Consider the following 25103-nt stretch of genomic DNA (forward strand, 5'->3'; position numbering starts at 1 on the left):
AGGATTGTGTCTGATGACTTCTGATTGGTTGTAGAAAAAAACGTGATTTGAAACAAGTTATCTGATTGGTTAATGAAAATTTAAAGTCACACGATAGTTGTCAGACCTAAGCATCTCATTGTAAGTTACTATAGTAACTTCCATCCTATTTTCTGTTTGATTGTTGAATTGTATCAAACCTCAACAAATCTACAGATAGTATGTCTCACCTGTCAATCATGCAATAAACACCAATCAGCATGCTGCACACCAACCAATCAGAGGGCAGGGACAAGAGATCTACTTACATTATGGGCTGCATGTTGTGTTTCTCTCCCCTCTGAGTGTTGTTTATTTGTGTGTCTAACCCTCTCTAGGTGGGAAGCAACATTACCGCACTATGCCATCACTCGCCAGGAAAAGCAAAACTGAACCCGACTTTTTCCTTAACGATGGTATGTGTTTCCCTACCCACAATGCTCTGCATGGCCTTGGCTAATTTGCATGGCATATGCACTTTGGTGAAGGTGATTTCGGTGTTTAAATGTAGTATGTACTCAATCATGCATATGTAAGACATCTTTTTATTGATAAGTATTAGATTTCTGGTACTGGTATTAGTGGTAATGGTAAAGGTGGCAAGGTTTGTGCAAATTTGATTGAAGTTGCCTGCTTTTGCTGCTATGCATCAGTTCTACATGCAGAAATTTATACCTGAATACTGGTAAATGTATGTGTAATGCAATGACTTATAATTACTGGACTTCAGTTAATGTCATAAAGAAACAAGCTACAGGTTTTGTAGATTTAGAAATTAAGTCAAAGTTAATTGTCATTCAAGAAGAGAAAATTCTTTGAAAACTGAGTGTAACCAAATTTTATGCTCAGACATTTGTCCATTGTCTTGTTATGCAGAACATTCCATGGCATCTTTATTAATTTATGTTTCATTTTATTGAGTCCACAAATTAGAGATGTATTTTTATCAGGTGGCAGGTACTACTATCTTACAATAGTCAATTCAAGAGATATCGTATGGTGATCGTTTGGTTCCCAATATTCAAGTCGCATGAGCCCTACAGTAGCTAGCTTGTTGCATCTCCGGGGTGTAATCGACCCCACCCACTGAGAGCCAGGGTAAATGAGATGCAAGGTCGTCCTTTTGACCTCTGCTGTCTTGCAAATGTGCACAATCACTTTCCGGCCAGACCTTGCAGAATGATTCGGAAAATTGACAGAAGGACACATCGATGATCAATCACCACATCACAGCCCCTCAATAAACAGAGCCGTCACGGAGAGAACTAAGGCACGGAAACGGAGGACGGTTTCCCATTGGCTGATTCAGCAGCAGAGATGTTGTAATGAATGTTTGAAAATGCACGTCATGTGTCAGACAACGGTTTAGGGGCCCTGCTTGATTTTCGTTTCACTGGCTCCCAGCCAGGGAAAGCCAAGATGACGATGCCACCCTGGACACAAGGTACTGTCTTGGAAGCCACTTAAGACGTCTGTCCATACCTTGCGGACCATCTTAAGCCTACTGCTCTCATGTGGCATACATGTATTTCCACAGGCGCCTCATTTAGAACGCTAGATAAAGGTCGGAGGATGCGCAAAAGTGAATCCGATTCATTCTTCGACGAAGGTACTAAGGCTTCAGGTTTGCTTAACTATTTGGCAATTTCCAACTGATCACCGAGCATATATGGCATGCACTAAAATTCTTACAGTGTTATGTTCAGATTATAATTTGTGCATGCAGTTGTTGGTTAACCAATTTTTGCAATTATTGAGACAGTTGAAAGGGAATATTCAGGAATAGTTTGCCATGTAATCTTACCATTAAATATGCATGAAACAAGACATATTACAGATGTCTCATTGCATGGCGTGTCATTTTATTCTTTGACGGCTCTCGATTTACATTCAGATACATCCTATATACTGTATCACAATGTGTATAATTTAGAATTTGGCATAAATCATTTGGCATACATTATTACATGTAGTATTCAGGGTGGAGTCTTACGTTTTGGTTGCGTCTGCGGGTTTTCGTTAGTAATTACATTGTGCATGTGTTGTCAAGGGAGACAGGATTGCTGGCCGAGTTGTCCCTGGTACCACTTCCTGTCTGTAGGGGATAGACATATATCATGTAAACTAGGACGTTCCCAGGTTCAGGCTGCTTTCCATTTAAACACGCAGTCAGTGGATGTGTTTCAAAAAACATTCAGGCTTCAAAATATTCAAGTATCCAAATCGTATTTGTTTTACTTTATGTCTAGGAAGATTTATGGTTTTAAAACAGCCACTTTTCTTCCAAAATGCTGACTTGGTCATAATCCCATGCATAAGTACACGCAGTCAGAGAAAGCTGCAAAATTTTAGAATTTTAAGTTTTTTCAATCCATAGTAGATTTGTTGTTTCACCTACAAAATTTTACCTTAAACTTCCTTGTTGTATCATATTAGCATTTTTTAAATGAAATTGTGAGTTAAAACAGTTCATTTTGAGGTGTGGCGTGAATTTTCGCGCAAGTCGGACCTGGTCGATACTAAAACGCCTTGACACGTCAAGCCTGGGGACGTCCGACGGATGGAAATCTAGATAACTCCGCGCTGCGTCCTCCTTCGGGGCTCTACAACCGTGCCTGCTTCCTTCTCTCTTCACAGACAAGCTTTTCCCAATCCCCACCATCGATAGCAACTTCAACCTACCCTTGTGGAGGAGGCTCAGTAAGGGACGGATGAAGACAGCGGAATTTCACAGTTCTTCCAGACTATGTAACGTCCTCTCCTCTCTTTGTGCTGTGTGGTTATTCCTCGTTGCTTTTTAACCCCATTTTCCTTCTTTAATCCCTGTTCGTTCCATGCATGTTTCACCTTTTTTGTCATGATTCGCCTTTTGCACACATCGACACAACTGCTACCATCTCGTTTGGTTCATCTGCATGTTCCACAACTGCTCTTGTTTGGACAAATGCAAGAGAACGTTATATGATCATGCGTTATCTAATTATATAACCTGCATGGGAAATGTATGAGATGACCTATTTTACCAGTATTTTTGGTTGATTTAGTTCGTTTGCATCATCGCTAGGTTACGGCTCCCCATATAGTTTGAGCCGTCTGTATACTTCGGAAGATAACGTTACATAGTAGAGATTTTGATCTTTGGTTTCTAAATCCAAACTAATGCCTATTCCCTACAGTACAGAGATATGTTCTAGATTAGCCTGTTCTCGGTGCATGCCCTGATGGTTTATTATTCTTTGCACGGTGTTTGTTACCTTTATTTTGAAATTATGGTGATCTTTCAAAGTAGCAGGATTTCTATCCTGTGTAGTTTACCTTAATATATTTCTTATATCATACTTGACTAGACAACCTAACTATTTACTATTATATATAATAGCGTATTGTATTTTTCCATTTGAAACACGTTGACAGTGTATACATGTATGAGATTTTATTCTGTAATTAAAATCAAACAGAGTAAGTATTGAAATACTACAACCTCTGAAGAGCAGTCTAGTTTCACCAACAGTTGAGAGTACTGTAATGTCTCCAGAAACAGCAGTTTTTCATGATGTTCTAATAAATTCCCGCCAAATTTGGTCATGTTTGGCAATAAATCTAATAATACGGACTGCTCCATCCTATTCTACATTACACGTATCTCTTGATAAAGGTTTTAGTGCACACAATTTATTATTCCAAGAGGTTACAAAATAACCTGGATAAGAGCTTTGCAAATATGCCCCAAAAACCTCCTCTGTTATACCGCTGTGACGTCTGCTCAAAAGTGAAAAATGCAGATGGCCTGTACCCACATTTCTCGTAGGCTGCCTTTTATCCACTACAAATTAATAGTTCGCACAGAGCGAGTGAATAACGTTGCATTACTGGAAACAGGAGAGGATGGCAGTGGGGCTTCAGCATGACTACAGGTGACGTGTCTAGACACGTGTCTGTCTAATTGACCCAGTGCTGCGGTCCCCCGCCGTCACTCTCCAGCGAGAGACTTCCTGAACATAATGAACGCATCTCATTATTCCCGTCCAATGATGGATCGTAGCCATCCCCAGTCTTTCATCTCAGGAAAAATAGATCGTGCCTTTTCAGCGTTGCCACCCTGCCGCGAGTGCGTAATTTTCCGGGGGGAAAATGTGTGTGTTGCTCCCACTCTGCATCGTCGGCAGGGGTTGCTAGGGTAATTTTACCCAGGAGCTAATTGGGCTGTTCTCTCCCCGCTCTGACTGACTGATATGAGAAACAACATGTCTGCCTCGCTCTCTCTAGGTATCGTGCACGAGAATGCGCGGCTGGGGTCGGACGGAGAGAGCGACCAGACGTCGGGGACGTCAAACGACGATGTGCACTCGCCCGTCAAGTTGAGACACAAGTACCCGCTGCAGAGGAGATTGAGTGAGGTAGGGAGAACCAGTCTTCCTTATGTCTAGCATAACACTTCATGTACATTGGGTGCCACCCATTAATGTATGTGTACATGTATAGGCAATCTTCGTGTAACTTGTCTTTGAAAATGATTTTGTACAGAAAAATTTTCAGAGAAAACTTATCCTCTAAATATGAAAAGAAAGCTGCAGCATTTTAGTTTCCTTGGTTGACTTAATTAGCAACAGGTGATTTCATTTCTGTCATTGAAGATTTGTATCATCAAGAATCTTAACCAAGGTACTGAAATGCCATCCAAATATTGCTCATGTTGTTTCTTCAAAGAAATGGTGTAGAAGTGAAAAAATTAAGTCAAAGTCAGCAACTTAGTTGTCTTTGATGTTAGCAACAGGTGACCTTATTTCCTTTTCATGTAATGTTTGTTTCACCCGGAGGATTTCAGGTAAGGTGCTGAAATGCCATCCAACCATTACTCTTGTTGTTTCCTGGCCCTTTCATCTTCCACATTATTTTTCCTTGTAATCTTTCCATGAAAACAACTATAACAGATATATATTGATAACATAGATAGATTATATATAACATGTCATGTTTTTCTATTTGCTATTTTTTTTAAGTAGAAGAAAGAGTGAATATTTCATATTTCTTGTTATCACAAACTTAACAAGGTTTATGTAGGCTTAAGCCTCATTACTGAAATACCCTCTGAAGTCTACTGTATTTTCATGTTGTAGTACCTATTTTACATGATTAACAGTTTCATGATTAACAGTGTTTGTTCAATGTAATTTTTACCCTTAAGGCAATTTTGAATATCTTACAAGGTATTTTGTTGTGTGAAATTGCTTTTAGATGTGTTGGTTTTGATGTCTTTTCTTCCAGGGAAGAAATCTTAGATCAAAGGAAAGATGATCTCAGGAAGGATTCTATCTGTAGCCTTGAGGCACTTTTTAAGGAACACTTATTTCTTTGTATAGACATAAAAGACCAAGACGGATGAAATTAAAACAGCTATTAATGCTGTTAAGGAATCCTGGATCAAATGCCAGATGGGTCTAGCAGAAAAGGCTGTATGCAGACTATTAAGCAGCTTGAAGAAGAATGCAGCATTGCTTTTTCCTGGAAAAGATTACAAATTCCTTGTACAAAGCCTCTTACTGGTCTTAGAAGAATAAATTGCCGTGTGCTTTGAGACGGGGGCTGCAAGATACATACATACACTGTGAGACAGTTGTAGGTAATTTAAAAGTAGAACAGCTTTCTTCAGAGTTATGGCAAAGCCTGTTATTGAGCATTGCAGAGAATTTCAAAATGCATCTCCAAGTCTTTCCAAGAATTTCAGATGTGCCTTTCCAAGAATTGTTGGTTGCAAGTGGTGGGAATTATACCATGCTTGCTTTTGTTTAGTTCTTTCTGCCCAAGGCAGTTGACACACATGTAGCACTTGGCAGGACCCCAGGTCCTTTTTTTCTATCATAGATTTTATTGCCTATTCAGCAGTTGCCTTTGAAAGAAGGCTAGGCTTGGTGGGTTTTTCCTGTAGGGTTTGTCTGGAAACTGCAAAACTTTTTTTCTTAGACTGTAACACCATAGACTATGTGCTAAAAGGATGACCACCCTTTGCGTGGCCTATCTAAATATATCTGCAATTTGTACCCCACAAAGATGCAATCAGGCTTGGGAGCCTGTTACATGATAGTGGCTTTTGTCCAGATTTTGATCGGGGCGGAAATCAGTCCATCCGCTTATCCAAGATCACCTTGAAATGTTCGGCCAGTGCAGGCTGATGATGTCACGACATGTGGCGAGGGTAAGAGAATGGACCAGATACTGGAAACTGTTTTGATTTGAAAGTAATTGCTCCCAGCATTGTTTATTCATTTTTTATTTCAGGACCAGTGCAGACAATCAGTGTGTATATTACTCCTGTTTGATTATTTCTGTATGATGAGGTAGTTTGCCTACAATTGAAAATAAAAAGATTCAAAATTGAGAAAAATGATTTTTTTTTTTTTTGAGATTTGCACTCTTCTCCAGCAAATTAGCATTCATAAAGTCCTGTCACAAGATGTGCACAGGAAATTATGATGTCACCAAATGTTGAGCTACCAGGTACACATGTGACGCTGATATCAGGGAAAGTTTGACAAGATGTTTTCCCTTTGAATCCAAAAAATTACTTCCTCAATAATTCTAGTCAAGTTTAATTTTTCTCTCAGATTTAGAAACATGCCATCCTTAAAAGCTGGTCGATGTAATTTCCCACCTGATTGTTCCACCTTTCGGCCCGTTGATTCCTTTGCAAAGCAGGGAACCTTGGATAATGGACTAGAGATGGAGTGATTGGTACACCCCACGCCCCTGATCAATAATCAGCTTTGTGTCCATCTCCTCAAGACATGGCGATCTGAAAGGAAGGAATTAGGCAAGGAATTAGCCGCCAAACCCTTCAATAATCCAATTTCATTTATTGTAGATAGGGCAGAATCCATCAAACTTTCATTCAGGATCCTCAAAGAGTTTTTTCTATATGCTGAAGGGATTTGGTCAGGATTTTTGGGTCTAGGAGCAGGGTGGAAATAGACTAGGATAAAAGTGTTTTCCGAAATAAATTCAGTCTGTCAGATATCCCTGTTTTCTTTGAAGTGATAGCATTGGTTTGCAACTTAGCATGTATAGTGTTGTAATGATAACATTGCTGGATAGCAACGAACCAAAATAACGGCATTACTGTGCAGGGAAATTGTGGTGTCTGCCTGAATGTTTCTCACCTGATTCTGTATGATACATCATTTTCTGGACTGTGATTTACATCGTACATGTAAATATAGTACAGAATGGTAATAGAAATATATGAAAGGAGTACTCCCATTTTCTAAGCAACCGAGTGTTAGGCCTTCTTGAAAATGTCTTGAACAGCTGGCAATCTTAAGTGTATATATATCCTTAGGGATTACTGATGCTGCATTAGTACATCTCTTCAGATTCATATTTTTTTGTAATGTGGCAGGCTGGCAGTCTTGTTTAATAGGATTTTTAGCAGATTGATGACAGATAACATTACCAGATGGATTATAGAAATATCTAACACTAAAAGCCTACATGTACATGTACTTACGTACCTTCATGTGATGTTTGGCATTATAGAGTGGAGTGTACACATGCATCTAGCCATAATTGCATACAAGACGGCAGCTAACATGGTTAAAAGCCCTCGCAGAGACCTCTAGTGGCCGCCGAGGTGCTCCAGCCCTCCAGAAATGGTGCATAATGGATGGAAAGTGACATAGTTGCCCATCCAGGCCACCGATCTTCATAAGCAGTGCACTAGTGAAAGGTCCTCTGCTAAAAATGTCAACTAGATGCAAAATGTAAAATGTCCTCCTCCAAATGTTGTGGCTCTCAGGACATAAGATGCTCAGATTAAAATTTTGAAGCATTTATTTTTATGTTAAGGATATATATACATATGGAGGCAAATGTTTTGAAAAAGCTACCGATAGATAGAGTATGCAAGAGTACAGAATTTTCAAAAGGAAAGTTCAGCACAGTGAAGTAAGGTTCAGTAGGCTTGTTGAACCCATACATAATTAGAACTATAGTACCTCCAAGTAATTTACGAGCAGTTTTAATGCATGCCTCACTTCTCGCATTTCCCCAAGGTATGACAGAATTACGACCGGCTCAACGCTAAGCAGGGGAAACGTAAAACGTGCCCGCCGGTTTTCTCTCGTGACTGATGGCGTCAATTTCAGGAAAAAACAGGTGGTAGCAGGAGCAATTTGACCCGCTGATTGTAAAACATTGGAACGTGGCTCCAGGGTGAGAAGGTGCATTATGAGGGATCGACTTGTCTGATGGAGAAATGTCACTGTTTTATGAAGGGTGGAATATATCAGAAAATGGGATCTAGGCTCCATACTTTATCTACAGTGTGTTTCTCTGCCGTTGTAGTTTAGTCATTAAGAATTGGTGTGATTATAACATTTTTTTTTGTATATTAGGAGGATGTAAGGGAAAATGTAAGAGGTAGTTATTTGTTTCTTCAAAATGTACAGATTGTGGAGTAATTTTCTAGAAGTTTTAGAGCCATAATTTTTGTATTTTTTTGGTCTAAACACTATCCACAAATAGGAACAGGTCTGTCATTGGTGCTGAACACCATCCACATATAGGAATAGGTCTGTCCTTGGTACTGAACCCTATTTAATATTTATACATAGAAGCAGGTCTTTCCTTGGTGCTAAACACTAGCCACCACACATAGGAACAGATCTTTCCTTGGTGCTGAATGCCATCCACACATACATGTCGATAAAAGTCTGCTGTCAAATTTCTACACTGTCACAATTTTTGCTTTTGAAGTTAACTATAAGCCATAAAGGAGAAGTCAAGGGCAAGGTAAAATGCCACGGAAAAAAATGGATGTCTGCGTCTGGCGCCACAAATCCTGAGTGCCTTCCCAAATCTCATCCTATCAACAGAAACATCCAACACCTCTTAGCCCCTCAGGGTTGTACCATTTGGAAACCATTATCCTTTGAGGGAAGAGCCAGATTATCGAAATGGAGGATTTTCTTTCTGGAAATGAAGTCAGATATTTTACTGGTAAGGTCACTACATGGAAGGAAAAGGGCATTTATGTTTTTAGGATATCGTTTAAGACCAAGGCCACCCAAATTCACTCTTTTGGGGACACCAATTTTAAAGGTCAGACACAGGAAGTCAGGTACCAGAAGCCACTCAAAAGGAAGTTGGCTGGGAGTCTGTTCCCCGGATGTAAATTCACACTAGACGTAAACAGAGAAATTCACAATTAGAATTCACAATTTATAATGAATAAAACAAGAAATTGATATTTCCCAGAGGTGTGAAACCTCTGATTTCTTGTTTGTTAAGTTTCATAACTGAAACCTGGGTAATCACTGCTATTAAGACCTAATTTTATCACAAATTGACAGGCTCTGCAGACTCTCACGCTTCAGTTCCGCCTGTTTTATGCCTCATGTTTCTGACCCTTGGGGCTCAAGGAGAATTCCGAGCACTGCCAGCCGTGAAATATTTGTCTTAGTTTTATGTTTGTGGTGAGAGCCACAGGCATTATTCTCGCATGACATGTGCTGCTGTATCGTTTAGAAAGAAGTGACTCCGTTCCCTTTCTACTGCAAAATTAAGTCTTGAAACTGTAAAAAATCACACTGAGAATTGCAATGCTGCATTTTATGTACAAGTAGTCATATTAAACATGTCTGCTGTATGTGTAGAAGGCATACATGTAGCTATACTATATATCAGATCTGCATTCAACATTCAACAAGGCTATATTCTTCTGCACTACTTTGTCACGTCACAAAATCTGTCCATTAATCTCTGCAGAAAGACTGTCACAGTTTTAATTTAAAACAGGTGTACCAAAAGCTGCATTTCGCGAGATCTGTTCGAGATAGGTAAACTTAAATAATGACTCTGTTGGCCCTGTATATATTGGTGACACAATTGTAATGAATCACACAGAAGGTAAGATGAGATTGTATCAGAGTGTAAGCTCAGTGGAATTGTCTGGATCAGATAGCTTTTTTATGTGTCTGTTAGTGTTGCTACGCTTCTCTGCATGATGAAATACTATAAATCCTCTTCATTTTGTTTTTGGCGACGTGTGGGAGGAATTTTTGGGGTTAGTTAAGAACAATTCAAGGTCTTTGGCCTCTGAGAGTGATAGTGGATCAGAGCATTAGATAATATTTTTTAGGAAAATGGAGGTTTTACCTGGAGCGTCATTAATTTTCATAGAATCTTATTGGAAAAATTGATAAAATTGTGGCTTTTTGGTGTTTGCTAAAATATATATTATGCTCATATAGTTGAGTGACAGCAGGGAGGGGAAATTCCCTAATCACAGACCACAAAAGACAGACAAAATTGGCATGGCTAATATGAAAAGGATCAGAATTAAGTCAAAATGTTAAACCCTGTTTAAAAAAAGACAGTAACTATTAAGTTTAATTGGGTAATTATATAACAGCTACATCCTTGATTAACCATTTGAATGTCATTCTCTTACATTGCTTTTGGAAGAGGTGAAAGACACACTTTTGAATATACTAGTAGATAATTTCTGACAGCACAGATATATCATGGTATCAAACAGTGAAATTATATAACTGAAATTGTCAGCATGCAAGAAACAAGCCTCATCTATAAGGCTTTGCTTCAATAAAGGATTACAGCATATACAGGATAATTGTCAAAATGTTCCATTGCAGTTAAGCCAAATCAAGAAAGCGACTGTAAGACTTTCCGACACAATAGTATCATTGATTTTCCCTCGGCTGTACTGAGTTTCCTGGCACGATCCCCAGAAAAGTTGTACCGGGAGGTTTTCAAAAGACACAAGTGATAAATTTGGAAAGGAGAAAGTCTTTTGGTACAGTGCCAAAAGGTGGTGTCAGATAGTGCTACTGCACCATATCAGATTTTTGCCAGGGGGCCAGTTAGTTGGCAGTTTTCCATTGTAAGGGTTACCATAAAACTGTTGTGTATGGTCAAACCTAGGGCCTTATAGAAACCATAGGCATTCATCATATGTATGTAGACTCTAAGATTTCTTCAAACAGAAATTACGAGCACCAATACAAGAGTAATGTGTAAACTATGATCAAGGTATCGATGTTGTACAATTTTAAACAGTAATGTGGCATTAATGACAGTTTTTATGAGGCATAAATGGTAGATTTGTGGCAGATTCTTTTTAAAATGGACGTTAATGAACTGAGTGACTTAAGGTTGTCATTTGTTACTCTGTTGTTATCTCTGTTGTAGGACATTTCTGTGGAAAAAGTAGCTTAAGGCTATAATGCTTTACTCGTACATGTATATGTATATGAAAAGTCCTGTTAGCCAGGTTTTAAAGAAATAATCGGTACTCAGACTTCTGTAAAGCTGATATTATGGGCTATGCAGAAGTTGTTTTAGTTTCCATTGGCACCACGCAAGGTTGGTAGACAGTGTCTTCTAGATAAAGAAGTGAGCTGTCCTGTGTGATGAACATGTACATTTGTATGAGTAGAGCAGACTTAGGTTTAGTTTGAAGGATTGGACATGTAGACGGTTTCAGTTGGTTGATTATGAATGAAAGAGTCTCCCACTGTGCATGGTATATGAAGGCTGACAACATTCTTACTTCTAGAATGTTCTTTGCAAGATTGTTGCAAAGTAACTGTTACGGTTTGTAAGCTTATGACGTATAGAAGTTATAGTGTCCAGCCATGCATGGCATATGAAAGACTTAAGGTATTTCACTGATAGTTGTTTCCAATTTAGTGTGTCGTTGTGTGATAGGATATCACACGGAAAGGGTCTTGGTTCATTGATTTATGTATGAAAAGGCTGTTTCTATTTTAAATTTGTATGTCCGAATTTTTTTTATTGAACAGAAAAAAAAAACCTGCTGGGTAAATCAGGAAAACTCACCAATATACTAGATAACAGAAGTTGCTGACTTTTTCTTTTTCTTTCCACATGACTTGATATCACAAAAAGACTACCTATTAACCATGACCAATAAATGAAGACTCTCTAAGAATGCATACTTAAAGTTTATGACACTTCTATGACAGTTTAAACAATGACATAAGTTGCTGACCATTTTTGTTTTTCATCCCACATGACAGGATATCAGAAAAAATACATTCAACCAGTTAACTATATATCAACGAAGAGTCTCTGATGAGAATGCAAATTTTCTTATGTCAGAAGTTGCTGATGGCTATTTTTCTTTCCCTCCCCCGGGACAGGATATCACGAAAAGACTATCTCTGCCTGCAGACATCCACCTCCCTGATAACTTCCTGGAGAAGCGCAGCCTGAGCCCACCGTTTCCTGAGGGCAGATTGAGCAGAAGAATGAGAAGAGCGTCGCTGGTAAGTACACAACAAGATTTATTACTAGCAGACAGGTTGACGTTAGGAAGGGGTTTTTAGGTGTCTGCTCTTGAGAGTTGTTGATTGGTGTATCTTGTGAGTGGTGCTGAGAGTTAGAGGTGCCAAATGGAGTTTTAAGGCTCGAGAAACGGATGTTCAAAGTCTATGATCCAACTGTATAACAGTATTCATGGAGGAAAAATGGGATGTCATTGTGTTTTGAGAACTTGCTAAAAATCTGTGCGCTGCTGAAGGGCTGATAGATTGGAGGTCTTGTTGAATTAAAAGACTCCTTGTGCCGCTTGTTTCTGCACTAATGTCCAAAGTATGAAATAATGATTAAAATACGTAATTATAGTTACGGGAATGTCAATTAGATTATTGAGGACTTGGGTGTACAATTGAAGTGCAAAAACTTTGATTCCACCAACACATAACCCAACTGTTGTTTCTCTTCAGCATGAAATAGGGTTTGGAAAGATGGAGTCATATACAAAGTTGGACAAGTTGGGTGAGGTAAGTGTATAATAACATTATATTTCTAGACACATTTCATTTTGATATTCCAATAAACTGATGGTACCACCAAGGCTTTAGGATTCAATGATGATTTTGTGCATGTCACAGCAAAATGTTGTAGGTTTATTAAAAGAATTGTTAAACTTTTGCAGAGTTCACTTTTCAAATTGTCAGTGAGCAGACTTTTCTCATTGTTGAATAACCTGCCAGTTAGTTTAAAAACGAGAAGTATCAAAGCAGTATTGCACTATTTGAGCTGAGAAAAAAGATTCTAGTTTGGCCACAGAAGAAGTTTAGCTGTAATGGGTTCCCAGGGATTTCAAACTGTCTAAAGATCACCAAGTCTACAATTGAAGAGGCAGGGCTCTGATTTGCATCAGTTAATGGGTTCCTTGGGAGTTATAGCTGTATAAAGATCACATGTAGTAGAATTTGTATGAGGAAGATGCCAACTTTCTTTGGCCAGCCACATCAAAAACTCACTCCACAGTCAGGTATCAAAAAAGCATGATGCTTTGTTTGAAGTGTGACATTTCAAGTTTGTCCAAAGAAATAGTTTTAACGACTTGTATAATTTATATAGTTCCTAGAGACTTCATTCCAACTGTATAAAAAATTGTGACAGAATTTACATATCTCTGAAGAAGGCTTCCGAACTTGCTTCAGCTAATGGGTTTTGACTCGCGCTGGGTTCTGGTGACTTATCACCCCAGCACAAGTCGCAGAGTGATGCATCTTAGTGATTTAAATCGTCACCTCGGGATGCCCATATAACGAATGTGGGCTCAGGGTTACGGATTGGGTGTGCATTTCAAAAGGGTTCCACGAAAGGTATGCAAATGTTAAAGCAGACTCGAAAACCCACTCAGTATTTTGGCTCAGTCACAATCATTGTACTAGGCCCTTGCACATTTTGATGCTGTACAATTTTCAAGCAGGCTATGACAGCAATTTAATTTTCTAGAACACAAGACTATCCCAAGAATGACATCAGTTTGTGACTGTACAACATGTGACTGTGCCCATATTGAATCTGGCACAGCTTTCACAAAGTTTCAGTTCTACCCCTTTTTTAATACTCCAATGCAAATACTCCTTTCCTATCATATTCCTCTCAATTTTGTGGCTTAATGATAAATCCTGATCTCATTATGTTCAGATTTATTCTACACGGAGTACAAATTGAATATTCAACTCTCTAGTAACTGAATTGATTAGGAAAACCATCTATCTGTAAGTGAAAGTTATAACAGCACGCCGCAAAAAAGAGCATAAATTCTCCAGACAGCCAGAGCGGGCCCCCTCCTGGAGGTAAAGACAAAAATTACGATAGTTCCTTTGAGCAGCAACCTTATTAAGCTCACGCCATCTGTAACATGATTTCGTATTCCCAAATTCCTGTCAAACCTTCCAACCAAAGCCTCAAGGGAATCGCACGCTCCTGATTTTGTAACCTTGCAGAAGGTGGTTGGGCTCGGATTAGATTTACTGTGGCAGTGGCAAGGATTTTAATCATGTTTGCAAATAACTATAAATTAAGAGGAGACCATAAAAGTCAATCATCTTTTTTCATGGATGATATAGATTCAGTCTGTTTGAGTGGTGGGGAAAAGTGCATCCCAGAAATGTGCCTCATTAATCAGATACTATATGACAGTTCAGTTTGCATTTACTTCTTAAGAAAAATATATCTGTAATTGGGTGTAGGTTTTGATGACATTGTACTTAATCTTATGTCATGTAAGATTATTTTTTTATGCTCCTAAGAATTTTCTGTGCTCCTAAGAATTATTTGCAAGAATGATGAATTTCAAGCAGTGCTGATTGATCCTCCATAGACTGAAATGCCTAATAAAATAATAATGTTTTTTTTAATGTTTTTGTTCACTTAGGGGACGTATGCAACTGTGTTCAAAGGAAAGAGCAAATTAACAGACAACCTAGTCGCTTTGAAAGAGATCAGACTTGAACACGAGGAGGGTGCACCGTGCACAGCAATTAGAGAAGGTATGAGAATAGATCCTTGAGGATCCCCTCCATTGCCAACACTACAATGTAGCTAATACTGTTATGTGTGTGTGCCATTGTTACTTGTTGTCTGCTGTAATGACAAACATTGTCGTAATTGCTACTAAACAGTATTTTTATTAGAGAAGTACAAGAAGGGATCCTTGAGGAACCCCACCATAGCCAACAATACCCATCACTGCTGTCATTGTTACTTCTTGTCTGCAGTGATTGTTATGCATTGTTGTAAGTGCTTGTGTCACTTGAAAATTTCAATGAACGTCATCAAAAGAGACGACTTCTGCAGTGAAATTTTTTAAATCTTTGAAAATCCTGTCTAAAAGGTGTCTAATCCTGTTACCCTCTTACTTTCAGTCTCCCTTTTGAAAGACTTGAAGCACGCCAACATAGTAACTCTACATGACATCATCCATACGGAGAAGTCCCTCACGCTCGTTTTTGAATATTTGGTAAGTTTCTCCAGTAATGCATCTTCTGTAGTGTATCCTCAGTCGTGTATCAATGAAGGTTACTTAAGACATTCAAGTAATGAGGTACACAAGAAAACTGTTACTCAAGGAACTTGATAGATTACGAAAATTGTCATATGTTTCAAGTACATGTAGCACCCACTACTTTTTGCCAGTGACTGTCACTGACAAAAAGTAGTGGATGCTACAATCCAGTTGCTTGAGTAACAGTTTTCTTGTGTTAATCTTCAGTTTTGTTCTACATGAAAATTGTGTGACACTCCTATGCAAAAATTGCTACATTCGTCCTCTTGCACATGGTGCGTAGAGCCAACACCCAAAATTGGAGTCATCCAATTCAAGTCTGAAGACGGTTATATAAGTCTTAATTAAAGGGTCTTGTTATCGACTGAAGCTGAGGAAACACACACAGACATAATGGAATGATTAGTACCTGCTCGCAGTGCTGCTGCGTTTAGTACTGATTACATGGGTTCAGAGCCAGTCTTTCATAGGAAAAAAAGCTGAAGTGGCTGTACTTTAATTTTCTATACGTGAGAAGAAAGCTTGATGACGTTACATGAAAGGCTTCATGCATCCACATAACCGTGGCAAATTTGTGAAGACAGTGTTTGTCGAAAGCCCGGAGTAAATTGTCTCCTTACTTGGTCACGTTGGTGCATGGGGCCCTGAAAGGGTAAAAGCTTTAATGACAGTGGTCCAGGGAATCAAAGGGAGGATACCAGTCCTTCGCTTTAGCAATGGGGAGGAAGAATTTTGTATATTAATGTTACAGTAGAAGGTTTTGCATTAGTCGGATTATCAGAAGATATTTGTGTACTGGTAGGTGAAAAATAACTTTTACATCTGAAGAAGAGTCAACAGTTGTTGTATTTTTTTGTAAAATTTTAATGGTTTATTATTATTTCCATTTCAGGAGAAGGACTTGAAACAATATATGGATGACTGTGGGAATATAATGAGTATGACAAATGTTAAGGTTGGTACAAGCCTTTCTATCACTATTATTACTACATTAAATAAAACAGTACAACCATGTATCAAATGTCAGTGAATGGAAGTGAACACTGACAAGTGTGGAAGAGCTCTCTTTCGCTGTTGCGCACTTCCAGGCATAGTTATGTAGCTGTACAAATGGCTATGTGTAACTAAGTACAAAAAGTACAAAATATTAGTTAAAATGGGAAAGTTGAATATGCTACATCTGGGATTTATGTTGTTGCATGTTTGAATTTATACCAACATACATGTAACAAAAAAAAACTTGGACAAAACAATTAATTTATCGGTATCATGTAAAAACTGTAGTTGGGGTGGTATTAGTTTTGTGTAGCTGTTCTGACATGCTTAAAGATGATCTAACCTCGGATATCTGTGTCTTCCCCACAGTTATTTTTGTACCAGTTGCTACGAGGGTTAAATTATTGTCACAGGAGAAGAATCCTGCACCGAGACTTGAAGCCACAGAATCTCCTCATCAACGAGAAGGGAGAGCTCAAGCTAGCAGACTTCGGTAAGATTCTTTCTACAAGTACATCAAGCTAGCAGACTTCGGTAAGATTCTTTCTACAAATACCTCAAGCTAGCAGACTTCGGTAAGATTCTTTCTACATGTACCTCAAGCTAGCGGACTTCGGTAAGATTCTTTCTACAAGTACATCAAGCTAGCAGACTTCGGTAAGATTTTTTTAAGTATTCTGACTCTAAACAAGAAATCAAGGATCTCATCCCTTCCGAGAATTTTCTGTATTTGTATTTCCACATCATGAGGTAACAGACATGACTATAGCAGGAAATTAGATTAACTATATCAGGACATTAGATTAACTTTTCCTAGCCATTCTTTGACTTAACATCACAAAAAAAAACTATGAAATGAAGCCAGTGCAAAAGGAAATGAATTCAGAGTGCTAAGAATACAGGTCAAGACTCTATTGCATACTTCCATTTGTTTGCCTCAGGTCTGGCTAGAGCCAAATCAGTGCCAACCAAGACGTATTCCAATGAAGTTGTCACGTTATGGTAAGTTCTTTACATTTATTTTACTGCTTCTTCTTCATTCAGTTGAGTCAGATGAGAAGAGATAATGTTGTACTGTTGTAAAAACTGCAACTAGAATAAGCCAGTTCACAGTTTGAACCGGGCATGCAAAAAGTCAAAATTGAAAGCACATAAATTTTAATTTGTCTAAACCTGTTGAAAAAGTGGGAAATATGTCAAAGTAGAAGCCCCTGAGACATTACCAAACTCTAGACATTTGGCACACTGCACAGTTTAAAACATGAACCAGCTTCTGTCCATTTTTGTCATGTATGGCTCTGAAAAGTTGAAACTCCAACTGCGAAATCTGATGTGTAATACACGTACCGCCCAATATCTTGTCAGTTTTTTGCCGTAGGGCACATCATTTTATCACATGAATATCCTCCGTAAAAGTCCCATAACGCCATGCAAAACAGCTGGGTATGTTGTAAAAAGCAGAAAAGGCCCTAGGCATTGTGGGAAAGATAACCTCTCAGAAAATCCTGGGTCATATGGTTCACAGGTCAAAACATAAAAGCTTTATAGAACTTTTTTAGCCTGGCCTTAGCACAAGAGCACAAGACAGATTGTGCACAGCTGTTTTGCACATTCAGAAATAGTTTGGGAAAGTTTCCAAAACAAAGTTCTGGCATTCAAATGGCTGATGAGTGAGAGTCAAGGTTTAACCAAACGGTTTGGAATCCTTGGGCTTTGAAAACGACTCAAAATGCATCAAAGATGCAAGCACTGTGCTGATAATTCAATCGAAATTCTCTTGTTCACTGGTGGACGAAATTCCAATTCCTGCTTTTGAAATGCGTGGGGGTTGAAACATTGCTGTGTAGGACCTGGAAAAGGGAAGGGAATCGGTAATCGGACTTCCTGTTAATTGATCTTGGCATACCGTCATGTTAAGTAAACTTGTGCATGGATGGGCAAAACCTCCTGCGGCAGCGCATTCCTTTTACCCTAATTGAATCTTGTGGTCTGAATGTGGGGCTATTATCCTTCATCAGCGGTGCGTGCCACTCCACAATCATTAGACATGCACGTAATCAGCACAAAGTGCGCCGGTCAGTAATTCAGATGTGAATAACTATATTTACTGCTTCAAAGTGTATCCTTCAACATGGAGCATCGGAAAACTTGATCATGGCCACTCGAAATTTACATGTACGACTTGTCGGCGCCATCTGTGTAGAAGTTATGTGCTGTGGAAAATCACGGAGGCTAGAGTTTTATGTTTTTATGGTACCAATGAAATCATCCTTTATGACTGAAACAATCATCCATGTACTCTGAACAAATTGGAAGATTTTCACCCCCAAAAATTGAGCTCCCTGCAATCAGTATTTTACCTGAACTTCTAGATTTACTTCATCACAGTAAAACCATTTGTCACTGCAAGTGAAACCATTCTCAGTTTTGACCTAATTTAGATCACCATTTTCAAATTAGACACAATTCTGTCGGTCAAAATGATAGAATAGTCATAATTTTTCATCAAAACAAGATTCCTGGAAACGACAGCGTCACACAGTAGGAAAAACCACACCCTGTCTACCATACATTTGTACATACAAATTCATTAACTGAATGACACATTTGCAATGTACGGTATACCTTAAACAGTTTTTGGTTGATACAACCTGAGCAATACAGTGTAAGACAAAGCATATATTTACATTGTGATGAGGTCTCACCACGAAAACTGCAAACAATTCAAACCACCACGAATATTTGACAATTTACAGTGTGCCATTTGGAAACTGCATACTGCTGTACATTTACAATTCATTTCGTGTAACATACATAATGTATCTGAGTGACAGATCTCTCACTCACTGCCATCAGAAGTGCAAGGATTATGCCACCCTTTGAGATGTAATCCTTCTAGCATCAAGACTTGAGCACGTAATTTTCACTGCTCGCTCATAGAAAGTGATTGAAGTTGACTCGTCGTCACAGGTGACTAGGGAAAAACAGAGTACGTGAGAGAAATGTCAATCAACAAGAAGGAGTCTTTTTTAGACTAAGCCGATGGATTGTAGCTCCCTCTCAAGAGGATTTAAGGATAGAAAATTCAATATCCTGGTCTTAGAAAGACTTAGGATCTTATTTTAAGAAGTGGAAATGTGCTTTAGATGACTGGTACTTTACATGAATATGAGGCTTTTCAGAGATTCTTCACGCTATAAATATCAACTAATAACCTCAAGATACAGATAATGGTCTGAAATTACTGAACACATAAAAGGATTCCTACAGTAGTAATCTAAGAGGCTTAGGTTGTTTTTTTTTACAATTTTTTGAACACTTAAATGTTGCTACTTACATGTCAGAAATAAATGACCAGGCTTAAAATGTAATGTTGTATATTTTACTGTAGAAATTTAATCTATGTACAAAATCTCTGCAGAGTTTCTGAGCAGAATTTTTCTATAAACTGTTGGCATGTTAGTGGACATATCTACCTTGGCTAAGGCCATATTTTTACCATTTGTTTTATAGAATAACTCAAGGTACAAAAAGGTGTAATTTGATTTGCACACACAATATACACGTGTAGACAATTTACTCACACATAAATATGTAAATGTACTGATATCTGTATGTAGGTTTGTGCTCTCCTGTTGCTTTTAAATTTTGACCTATTTATCCTCTGTCACAGGTATAGACCTCCAGATGTGTTGCTAGGTTCCACAGAATACTCCACCCCTATCGACATGTGGTACGTATAATTTCATACCATTTCAATAACTGAATCTCTTAAATCTCTTAGATCATTAACCCAAATTTTGCATATTAATAATTTACTCCATGATTTACAGTATCTGGAGAGGTACATAAAATAGTGAGAAAATTTAGATTTTGTGAGAAAATTGATCATTATGATGGGTGGGTGAAAGGATTGGTTAACAGATTCACGGATGGATTGATGGATAGAAAAATAGATGGATAAATTGTTGAATTGGCAGATGAATGAATGAAAGAGAGAATTAAAATCGTGCATGTTCCTTCCCGTCCCAGGGGTGTAGGGTGTATATTCTACGAGATGTCCGCGGGCCGACCGTTGTTCCCTGGGTCCACGGTCGAGGACGAGCTGCACCTGATCTTCAAGACGCTGGGCACGCCCACGGCGGAGACGTGGCCGGGCGCCATGACGAATGAAGACTTCCTCATGTACAACTTCCCGCACTACGAACCAGAACCACTGGTCAACCTTGCACCAAGGTCAGTGGGGAGGGGGGCAGGACTGACACTAAATGAGTTTGATGATTAAAATGTGGAGATTATGTGATTGTAAAAATGAAAATGAGAAAATGTCCTTGGTGCTGAACATATCTACACAACATAACAGGTCTTTCCTTGGTACTGAACACAATCTCCATACATAGGAACAGGTCTGTCCTTGGTGCCGAACATATCTACACAATGTAACAGTCTTTCCTTGGTACTGAACACAATCTCCATACATAGGAACAGGTCTGTCCTTGGTGCTGAACACCATCCACACACAGGAACCGGCCTGTCCTTATAGCTGAACACTATCCACATATGACATACTAACAGGTCTGTCATTGTGATTACTTGCACATATCCACAACCCTTCTCCTTGTTGTTGCAGACTTGACGCTGATGGCCAAGACTTGGCATCAAAGCTGCTACAGGTACGTACTTTGGGTTTTTTATTTTCTGTTGCTATACCAGGTAAGAAGAAACAGCGGGTTAGCATTAGCATTCAAAATAATGTTAAGGCCTAAGGCTTGTTCTGCTTCCGCCAGCTGTTGTGCAAGCTAATGTAACAATGACCAGAAGATGGAAGTAACCACTAATCTCTGATCTCTTATTGCAGTATGAGGCCAAATGGAGAATTTCAGCAGATGAAGCCATGAAGCACCCGTACTTCAACACGCTGGGCCCGCGGATTCACAAGCTGCCTGACAGTACGTACTGGTTTAACTTTTAGAGAACGGCCTTGCGAATGGAAGGGTTAAGGCCTTCTTGTGAAATACTTAGTGATGGCTTATTTCACTTGCAAATGAGATATGATATAGGCACATTGAAAGAGTTACAAGCTGCTAAGGGATCCTAACGTATGTCACTTCTTTCTAAGCACAAGAGCTATCTGTCATCCAAAATCCGATAATATCAAAACTGCAAGTTCTGCTGCATTACTGTAACAATCCGCTAGAGAGTGTAAAATCTAATCATTTCGTGGTCTCATCAAGACCTACCCACCTACCCAAATTTCATGACAATCCATCCATAGCTCCTTGAGTTATCATGCTTTAACCACATGTATACATACATACAGACAAACATACATACAGATGATGCCCAGAACAACCTTCTTGCCAAAGGTAACAGATGGTACGTAACAATGTGTTGGACTTACTCTGAATCTTGTTTTCACAGCTGCATCCATCTTCACTCTGGATGAGATCAGATTGGCAAAGGATCCTGGGTACAAGTCATCATCAGTAGGGTCATCAGGTAAGTTGTCATGGCAACTGCAGAGTGCCACGCCCTCTCTACATCTACATGTGTGTTATTCAAACAAGGTAGGAAAATTCTGCCAGAGAAGAAAGTCAACTCATACTGCAGAGAAAATCCCTTTACTTGACATGTGATCATATTTGACTTGGATGTCTCCTTTCATACTTGTTGGTTAAAGATTCATATGTAAGTGTATTGCTGGTCAAATCATGGAAGCCACCAACTTGCTAGGAAGCTCTTTCTTACGAGACAGGTGTTCCAGTGTGCTTTATCGCTTAGGTCGATGATCAATACCATGATGATCATGAACTGTACCAAGTTGAGTGCAGTAACTATAACAAGATCTGTTGAAAGTGGATGTATTAAAAAGTTGATTTTAAGCAACAAGGCCAGTTGCATGTTACATAGTTTTGATTGTTCAATGGGTTAAACTAGAGGTAAACATGTCTGTATGTGTGGGTGTGAATTACCTTCAGTGTGAACCTACACTACACAATTATGTTCACACAAGGTCTAGTTATCTAAAAAAAAACAGACTTGAGTAGTATGGGACTTAACTTTGCTAACGTCAAGTTTGATCAATCTTGCCATTTAGATACTTCCTTAGAGAATAAGTGCAGCAGTAACATGTTTACTTCTAGAACCCAAGTTCTTACTAGTAGGTTTAGTACATTAACTTTCAATAGTTATTAACTCTGTTTCTTACCCTTTTCTGTCGTCTTCTTTGTTATCCTCTCCTTGTCCAATTTTCATACACTTTTTTGTTATGTGTTTTTCTTTGCCCTTTCTGTGTCGTACATTTCATGCTGTTAACCTTTTACCTATAACCTTTGACCTGTACTGACCTCTGTATTCACCCTCTGTTTGACATTTACCCCCTGAACTCTACATGTATGTTGATTGGCTACCATCGACTGTATTGTATACTGTTTGATGATTGGCCCTGATGATGTACCTCCCATCCTACCCTTTACCCTATAACCTTTGACCTCTACTTACCTCTGACCTGTGTGTGTTTCCCCCCTGTAGCCACTATGCCTCGTGTTCCCACTTCCCGGTCTGCCATCTCAGAGCCCCCGGGCATGTGTGAAGAATTCTTACCGTAAAAAACAAACAAACAAATAACCCGGCCCGAATCAACAAGACACCTCCGTAAGTGCCTTGTACCCCTCCATTGCTGGCTAACCCGTGGGGCTTCGGAAGAGTAGGTTAGTCTCCTCCAGACTAACAACGCGGGTTCCAAAATCTGGAAAATTCAGCCAAATAGGGAGAATAAATGGCCAGGGGAGTTTAGCCACCGTAGACACTAGTGCAGACTGACTCTCCTGGCCAATCATTCTTCCCTATTTTGCCGAATTCTATGATCTGTACCCCGTAGGAAGGACTGGTGGAGGCTACATAAAGTAGTACATGTAGATAGTGCTGTACAAGTACTGTAAATCTTTAAACTTTCATGATGGTTTTCTCAGTGACCCCATCCCGAATTACGACACTGAGAATATACGTAATTCCAGTGTATCACCACTCTACTATAGAACAACTACGAATTTAAAACACCGCAAAAGCCTTGAAATAAAACCACAGCGAAAGTTAATGAATTTACAGTACCTTAAATGCTTCTTAGTAGCAGAAACATTTTCTTACTCAACCACATGCATGCCAAGTTACTGCCACTTTTGGTGCTACCCGACCATTCTGGAATGCAGCAATTTTCTACTAGCCCAGCACTAAACTTAACAGCCTTGCAAATAGAAGTAGAGCTATAACTAGTAACTTCATCCACATAGAATATCACTTCACAGCATGCAATTGCACAATGATGCATTTTTAACTGGCTAAAGCAAAATCAGAGTAGCTACATTAAAACTCCTAACAACAGAAGATACAGTTACTGTACTGTAAGTACCTGTACTCAATGTAATGTTTCTTCCTGCCCATTGGCAATGCAGCCGTTTCTGGATGAGTGTTTCTCTTAAAGCAGACAGGATGTTCTGCATGTAAGTAGAGACTCAGAAAAAAATTACCCAGCCCAAAACTCCATGCAAGCCTGCTCTGATAAACTTTTAGAGACATGATGCATGGAAAGCTACCTGCAGTTCTGTCTAAAACTGCTAGGGCAAAGAAGCTGTCCTTATCGTATATGATATTATATCCCCCAACTAGCCTGCTTCTGTAAAGTACAAGGAGAGACACTATGCATGGAAAGCTACCTGCAGTTCTGCCTAAAATTGCTAGGGCAAACAAAGTAGCTCTCCATACCTGATATGCTACCTCCAGTGGTACAGTACCTGGTATAGAAGATGATCAGAAGATGGTGAACCAGTATTCTCTTCAAAGGTCGACTCATTTACCATCCTTCATGTGCTTTCATTGTCTCAATGTGGTTTGATGGACTCACCTACAAGTTAACATACAAGCAGGCTTTTAAGGTTTCAGAATTTGTTTGCAGTAAAAAGAGCTTCAACGTTGCTGAAGAATTAATGATTCAAATTATTGAAATATCTGCAATTAAATGCTTTTTTCTTAAATTACATTACAGTACACATGTGTGTACTTTGTGTTGCCCTACATGAGTGTTTAATGCACTGCACTAAGCATAAGAGGTGGTCTTTGCAATGCAAGGCAGTGCCAAAAACTTGTGTCCATATACTACTATAATCCTCCAAAACAGTTCTGAAATGTCCTTAGGGTAACTTTGGTATAGCTTTTAATTTAGGGCTTTTAATAAAAAGTTATTCTTTTTAATGCAATTTATATTTATTTATATTTATTTTATGCAAAAGCCACCACACTTCAATCAAGCTTTCAAGACTGGTTTAAAAATTAAAATACATCTTAAGAAACAATATGGAGACAACTCGAGGCATAGGAAGTTCAGTATGTCCTGCAGTTAATGCATAATCAAGGCTTCTACCATCTGCCATTTAATGCACAGTCATTAAAATAGCTTCACCACGAGCACATTTCCTGTAATATGCATGTTCCATCCTTATTTCAGATGAGACGCTGGGTGCAATATGCGTTTTTGGGCACTTGTCGTAGACAAAAGGTCACACCAATATTTGGCAATGCCTCCGGGGCAGAGCCTTCTATGTTGTTGCTGTTTTCTTGCAGTGTGAAGCCAAATGTAAGCAACCTTTTCAAAGGAATTTGTCAGGGTACAGATCTGGTAGAAAGTAGAAATGCTGATTGTAGTCTTTGTCAACTCTGATCAGGATGCTGTCAATGTGTTCAGGAGGCTTCC

The 25103-nt window shown here is 39.0% G+C and overlaps 1 protein-coding gene across 14 annotated transcripts in view; it reads left to right on the plus strand.

Moving 5' to 3' along the window:
• LOC109470402 (cyclin-dependent kinase 17-like) overlaps positions 1–25103 on the plus strand; it is a 60959-nt gene that overhangs the window by 34611 nt on the left and 1245 nt on the right. For 5 of the 14 annotated variants that reach the window (XM_019769343.1, XM_019769359.1, XM_019769372.1 and 2 more), the window contains 16 exons: positions 357–434; positions 1556–1642; positions 2656–2766; positions 4285–4415; positions 12195–12320; positions 12780–12836; positions 14732–14846; positions 15222–15316; positions 16254–16316; positions 16727–16850; positions 17299–17359; positions 20031–20090; positions 20390–20593; positions 20988–21030; positions 21216–21306; positions 21779–21856. In XM_019769343.1, the coding sequence (XP_019624902.1) occupies positions 357–434; positions 1556–1642; positions 2656–2766; positions 4285–4415; positions 12195–12320; positions 12780–12836; positions 14732–14846; positions 15222–15316; positions 16254–16316; positions 16727–16850; positions 17299–17359; positions 20031–20090; positions 20390–20593; positions 20988–21030; positions 21216–21306; positions 21779–21856 (1524 nt within the window). The remainder of the gene's footprint in view (positions 1–356; positions 435–1555; positions 1643–2655; positions 2767–4284; positions 4416–12194; positions 12321–12779; positions 12837–14731; positions 14847–15221; positions 15317–16253; positions 16317–16726; positions 16851–17298; positions 17360–20030; positions 20091–20389; positions 20594–20987; positions 21031–21215; positions 21307–21778; positions 21857–25103) is intronic. The other 9 variants (XM_019769415.1, XM_019769423.1, XM_019769441.1 and 6 more) reach the window with 6 other exon arrangements.

Source organism: Branchiostoma belcheri, unplaced genomic scaffold, assembly GCF_001625305.1.
Source record: "Branchiostoma belcheri isolate BF01 breed outbred unplaced genomic scaffold, Haploidv18h27 scaffold10, whole genome shotgun sequence".
NCBI lineage: Eukaryota > Metazoa > Chordata > Leptocardii > Amphioxiformes > Branchiostomatidae > Branchiostoma > Branchiostoma belcheri.